Source organism: Culex pipiens, chromosome 2 (genome assembly GCF_016801865.2).
Source record: "Culex pipiens pallens isolate TS chromosome 2, TS_CPP_V2, whole genome shotgun sequence".
In the NCBI taxonomy this organism is placed as follows: domain Eukaryota; kingdom Metazoa; phylum Arthropoda; class Insecta; order Diptera; family Culicidae; genus Culex; species Culex pipiens.
Genome location: NC_068938.1, coordinates 118,423,516 through 118,430,030, shown reverse-complemented (window position 1 = coordinate 118,430,030; position 6,515 = coordinate 118,423,516). Strand labels below are relative to the sequence as shown.

The window sequence follows — 6,515 nt, the reverse complement described above, 5'->3', positions numbered from 1 at the left end:
CAAAAGAAAAAAAGCAAAAAAGGTAAAAAGGCTCCAAGCCGCGTAGTAAAGAGCTCGTAGCACGGGTATGAATCTTCAAGCAATTTCAATATGGCGACTTGTATCAGAAGAAAGTGAGGCATTTTCGTTAGTTCTCACTGTTCTGTGTTCTGCGTGCACGTCCGCAAATATCGACCACACACATACTAACACAAAGCGCCACCAAGAGGCAAAAGGTAGTTACGAATATTTTTGGCACTTTTGTTAAAAAATATGCGGTTTTGCAAAAACAAATAACAAAACCAACTTTTAAGTGTAGTTCGACTATCAAACTTGTAATTCGTTGCTGATTTGTTGGGATTTTCTTTTAAATAAAAAGTTTTTTTGCAGCACCCCTTTTGGGCGGAAATGTCTGTTGTCACCTTTTGGTTCCTTGGATAAGCCATGGATAATTTCACAGTGTAATAAACAGGGCAGCTACCACCACGCGGCGCCACCGTTTTGATTGAAAAATTGATACTGGTTTTTCAGACGAGTTTCAATCCCGTGCTCGTAGGCAGGCAGGATCACGAAACTCGTTTGCGATCCGAAAAATGAACCCGAGATGTAAGGCTCCGATGGTGTAAGGCTGGGGTGTTTTTTGCGTGTGAAAGAGATAATAGAACATTTAGAGAAACTTACTGACAACAAATTTGAATCACACCACTGAGTAAAAACTCAATCAGCTGTTGGAGCACCCTGCAGGCGTCCACGTTGTGAATTGGCTGGTAAATCTTTAGGTCGTCGGCGTAGAGAATTCTGCTTCCGGGTGGGAGCACAAAGGTAACGCCGTTGTAGTAGACAGAGAAGAAGCTTGGTCCTATATTACTCCCTTGAGGAACGCCAGACGTCATACAGAACGGCACTGATTCGGAAGCACCGATATTGACCGAGAGTGTTCTGCCAGTCAGGTACGATGCAACCCAGTTGACGACTTTGCATGAAACGCCGAGGTGGTCGAGCTTGGCGAGTAAGATGCGGTGGTCGATCCTGTCGAACACATCCACTTGTCCTCCGCCTTCCATGTTTCGTTTGCAGAATGAGATGAAGACGACTAAGTTTGTTCTTGTCGAGCGTCCCGAAAAGAACCCGTTCTGTGCTGTTGAGGTGTAACCCTTCGTTGCGTTCGTTGCGTTTATCAGGAGCTTGTTTACGATGATTTCCATAAGTTTGGAACCGGCACAAAGAGATGTTATTCCCCGGTAATTGGAAACGTCCCGCTTATCCCCTTTCTTGAAAATTGGGAACATGTACGATGATTTCGTTTTGTGACGGTGACAGCACAGGATTTCAGCTCAATTGATGGGATTCCGTCAGGTCCGGCAGACGATGAGGACTTCAGCTTTGCGATCGCCATTCGTACGTCCTCCTCCGTAATTTGTACAGCGCTCAGGTGAAGTGCGTCTGCGGGGACAGTGCTGCGCACTTGATCCGGAGTTGCAGGCGATGGACGAAATACGCTCAAAAGTGCTGAGCGAACAAGTTGCACGTCTCCTCCGTGGAAGTAGAGTTAGCTTCGCCGAGGAACATTTTAGCTAGGAGCCCGGTTTCTTTGCGTTTCTCGTTCACAAAAGACCAGAAAAGTTTTGGATTACGTTTCAGATTCTCTTGAGTACGGCGAACACGGATTCCATAACGGTGTCTTTTGTAGTGCGTGTAACGTTTGCTGGCGAGACGGAAGGCGCGTTGGGTTACAGGATTCCGTCTAGCTGAATACTTCCTCAAAGCAGCGGCACGCCGTCGTTTCAGTTTTTTCATGCGATCATTGGACCAGGGAGGTTTTCGAGGGGGTGCACGAGTTGGAACGTGATCTCTGAAGAAGGTTTTCAGTGTAGAGTTGAAGAATGCCACAGCTTTATCCACATTCTGCGTTTCATTGAGGGCATTCCAGTTTACTCCGAGAAGTGCGCGATTGAGGGCGGGAAAATCCGCCTTATAGAAGTTGTAAGATCGGGTATCAGGTTCGTCGATGAACGGCACTGGCACCCTCAGCGAAACAGTTACCTCCAGTGGGGGATGTGGCGGGTCGATTCTAAGCAGCGCTTCCGAAGCCTCAGCGACAGAGCAGTAGTCATCTATGAGCACCAAATCAAGTGTGCGATTCAAGTTGTTGCTAACATCATTCAACTGTTTCATTTCAAGCAGTGCCATGCCGTCAATTAGTGTAGAACTGGAAAGCGGATAAGATGCAGACGAAAAACTGGGGTGCGCGTGTCTCGAATTGAATTTTACCCAAGTTATTTTGGGCTGGTTGTAATCGCCGAGAAGCAGGTGCAAATCGTTCGGACGCATCGTTTCGGCCACAGCGGAGGCCGAGTTAAAGTGTGACTCAATAACTGCTGAATTTCTGGCGAGATCTGGGCTGATGTAGACGGAGCCGACGTACAGCTTCTGATCTGCGACGCCATTAATGGCAATCCGAAGCTGTTCGTTTTTCGCACAATTCGACGGATTTTTTTTAATTTTGAGTTCACTATATCTTAGACATGTGCCAGTGCGTGGCCGAATGGTTACGCTGTCTGCTTTGTAAGCGGATGATTCTGGGTTCGATTCCCATCTGCTGCAACCTTCGATCGGATGAGGAAGTAAAATGTCGGTCCCGGCCTTGGTTGTTAGGAGTCGTCTCCATGCCATATGTACAAACAACACAACAAACCAAACCTACTCCGGTGGAAACGCTGGCGGCGGTTGGACTCAATCCAAAGGTCTTCAGTTCAAACACTGGGGTGGAAGGTTCCTTGGAGTAGAAAGAGGTTTGGGTGCTTTCCCCATTCAAGCCTTCGGACTCCTAGGTTCGAGCAGAAACTTGCAATAGAGACCACAAAGACCCGGGGGTCGTTAATGTGGATGGTTTATTTTTTTTTGATCTTAGACATGGTCAGCAGGCGTGGCTGAATGGTTACGCTGTTCGCTTTCTAAGCGGATGACAATGGGTTCGATTCCCATCTGCCCCATCGGATGGCGAAGTAAAACGTCGGTTACGGCCTTAGTTGTTGTTATGGCGTTAAGTCATTCCAAGTGTAATAGTCGTTTTCCTGATTGCCCTGATCCCCGCTGATGATCAGTAGCAGCAACATTCGAGTGTTTTCCTCATTCAAGCCTTTCGAGCAGAAACTTTCAATAGAGACCATAAAAGGCCTGTGGGTCGTTAAAGTGGATGGTTTCTTGTTGTTGTTGTATCTTAGTCAACTTCAAAGCTGAAACCGAAGGAAAAAGATGCAACATAAAATAAATGTGGTTTGTTTCGATATTTTATTATAATCATCATCAACCAGATCAAATCAATACATAATATCATACTTTTTCATATTTACAGATTACGGAAAAAGTATCTCCTCCGAGGTAATTCGCGAGCCACTCGTTTTTAACAACCGCCAATTTCAATGCATCGCATGAAAATTTCGCGTTCAAATTGGTGTGCAATGCTCTTGCCATTCCGACTATAATGAGCAGATCGCTATCCGCGGTGGCATCAGACAATTCTGGAAATTAAGAAAGAGAGTAAATAATAGCATCAAACGGATATTTTTACACGCACCTTGCGAAATGTTTCGAAAATCAAGACAGGGACCATTCTGATCATTTCCGACAATTTTCAGCATTCCCGAATGGTACGCTTGGTTGATTGTTTCGCATTCAGAGCAGCACTCTTTGACGACCTCGTTGAGCTCTTCGTACGTGATGTCGTTCAGTGCGGGTTCTGTGTTGGCGCAGAGCAAAACTTTGGTTTTACGCAGCAGAAGCTCGCGCACCAAAGGCAGTATCCCTAGGACAATATCAATTCCTGAGTTGTCGGTAAAGATGGTAGCACACGAATGTGCTGGTCCCTGTAAAAGTATTTGAGTAAAGTTTATGCCTTTTGATATAATTACTCTGACCTCTTACCTTCATCCTTTCCAGCCATTGCTCTAGGCAATCTACTAGCCATGGTCGTTTCTGTATTCGCTCCAGAGCCTCTTCCAAGCCAAAGCCGGCATCTTTTTCTAGGATTTGAGAGACGGCCTGTGCGCCCCAGTCGAACATATTACCTGTGGTAAATTGGCCACAGATTAGAAAGTATTTAATTTCAAAACAAGTTTGATTAAAACGCCAAGCAAAATAAATCCGGTTTGGATTCACAGCAACTGAAAATTTAATCTTTCGCTTTTGATGTTCCAATTACATACACAGAAGCAAACAAGCTGAGAACATGGCACACAAGAGATTATGTTGCCCTACGTTTGAATTGTAAAAGGTAGTAAAATTGAAAACCAACGTGGTGTGATCTCCATATCTTATAAGGATTAAAGTATTACTAGTTTATATTAACTACTAACACAAGCAAATTATTAAACACTCACGCAGGAACATTAGGGTGCCAAGAAAAATATGACATCCGAGCACAATTATAGATTACTTTTTCAAAACAACCAATGCGCCTTGGATTTCCTATGTACACCTTTTGAAAAAGCAAGCGAGAATTCTTTTCCACATTTCTTAAGCAAAATTAAGTATTGGTGTCTGTTTTGAACCAAATTGGTTTAGTTCCTAGCCGAGGATTGATCTACCAATCTTTCGCTTACAAGGGGGAAGCGTTTCCACCAGGCAATAAGGCTCGGCCATGCGAAAACATCGTTTCAAAATTTGACGGGCTCAAATATCTCCAACTGTAGTGAGATTCTTATTGGAAAATTAACGCTCTACAATTTAGACGGAAGGTATAGAACGATCTGAGCTGATTAAATTCAGTGTTTGTCACCCTGATGAACTCTTATCTTATAATATCATAATGTTTTAAATAAAGATAATTACCAGCCAGCACTCCTTTGATAATAGCGGTCCATTTTGCATTCATGTCATCGACTTGATCTAGCCATTGGAGCCGGGCAGGAAGTTTTTTCAATGATGCTTCGTTTTCTAGATTTTTCTGTTCTTTCCATGGGTCAGAAAATCCGTACAATCTTAGTGATTTTTGGTTTAGTTCCAACAGAGTCCGAATTGTCAAAGGCTGGTCATTTCTAAAACAATATATAAAAAAGTCATTGGCGTTTTCGGGCCAAGCGCAATCCATCCATCGACTTACGGGTCAACATTGGCTTTCTTAAGTTGCCTCAACTTTTCCTGATAGTGCTCCCGGAACTGGGCGGCTCGGGCATCGGCAGATGGGTCCGATGATTGGCTCTTCGCTGCCTGTAGTTCAAACTTCAGCACAAGCCGGTCAAAGCACCCAAACCAATACTCTTTAGCAGCAGCATCCCTGTTTAGATCCAGCGAATCCGGAATGTAACTAGCTAAGTCTTGGAGCAATGGAAATCCTTTCGATGATGAGGATGACATATTTTGCAGAATTTTTTCGGGAAATGTTGACAGTTTCCAAGTTGGTTCACATCAACAAATTACCTTGCTTTTTTGGAGAGAGATTCAAAAATAACAGTGCTTCAAAGCTCAAGTCAAATCCAATACATAAAAAATATAATCATAGTAAGGCAAGGTATTTCTCACACACAATTGCTCTTGTCGCGACGTAACAAATGTATATCGCTGGTTATATCGGGATCAAAAAATAAATTTCTCTGATAACAAATCAAATACACATACGGAAAAGCATACAACACAGGTAGACCGCTCTTAGCGATTACTTGCTTCAAAGCTCAATACAAATGACTAGCTAGGTTGTTTCAATATTAATTCCAGCTGTATGAGTGTAATGCCAACGGGCCCCGTCTTTTGTATTAAGGTGGTTGAGAAGTACAGTTCCTGGTGTATGAGTGGATTTTGAACAGTTGTTTAAGGCTCTGAAAGGCATCATTCCCGATCGGCCATTTGGCGGTCATCTTTGTTTTAGAAAAACGTTCAAATCTCGATTAAGAATGCCTCAATCAAAAATGGTTTTCTACATCTTATTTGTAGAAGCATCCTACATATCGGCTTCTTTTTTTATTTCCATTTACTATTTCCGGGTTTTATATCCAGGACCATCATTGACAGTCCTTAAGATATTAGATGGTGTAATTCACTTTTGGGGCATTGACTGTAAAAGATGGTTCTGAATTCAGGGTCCAGAAATAGTAAATTGCAATAAAATAAAAATTAAGATATGTAAAATGAGGTAAAATGCTTCTACAAACAACACAAAAAACATTTTTTGATTGATACATTCTAAGTCTAGATTTGCATGTTTTTCACCACAGATTTATAGTACAGACTGTCCAGGGGAAACAGACTGGCCGATGCAAAATAAATTGGCACTGGCAACGTATGTTTTGCGCTTGCCAGTTTTGCTGGGCATTAAGGGCATTTGGTGGCCAGCGCGTTTGGATCTGTCAAACATTGGCCAAACTGTTTCCTAGACAAACTGTAATTTATTGAGTTATCTACGTGCGCATGTATTGCGTGTTTGTTCACGAAGGGTTTTTAGGTTAAAATTTGTACCCGCCAGTGTAACATTCCCAGAATGTCAACTGTCTTGATGGTTCGTTAGGGTAACAATGATCATGCAGATAGCAACGGCTTACTAT

The 6,515-nt window shown here is 43.1% G+C and overlaps 1 protein-coding gene across 3 annotated transcripts; it reads right to left on the bottom strand.

Annotated features, from left to right (window-relative positions):
• Positions 1-3,194: 3,194 nt before the first annotated feature.
• LOC120419451 (4'-phosphopantetheine phosphatase) lies at positions 3,195-5,639 on the bottom strand. Of its 3 annotated transcripts, none has more exons than XM_039582132.2 (6): positions 5,081-5,512; positions 4,810-5,015; positions 3,904-4,046; positions 3,557-3,845; positions 3,319-3,500; positions 3,195-3,215 (listed from the first exon to the last, which is right to left on the bottom strand). In XM_039582132.2, exons 1-6 carry the CDS (start codon positions 5,332-5,334, stop codon positions 3,210-3,212), a joined length of 1,080 nt encoding a protein of 359 aa, XP_039438066.1. In that variant the 5' UTR covers positions 5,335-5,512; the 3' UTR covers positions 3,195-3,209. The 3 variants fall into 3 exon arrangements, with proteins under 3 accessions (XP_039438066.1, XP_039438068.1, XP_039438067.1); XM_039582134.1 differs by lacking the exon at positions 3,195-3,215 and having other exon boundaries at positions 3,252-3,500; positions 5,081-5,401; positions 5,500-5,639; XM_039582133.1 differs by lacking the exon at positions 3,195-3,215 and having other exon boundaries at positions 3,252-3,500; positions 5,081-5,401; positions 5,504-5,639.
• Positions 5,640-6,515: the final 876 nt, after the last annotated feature.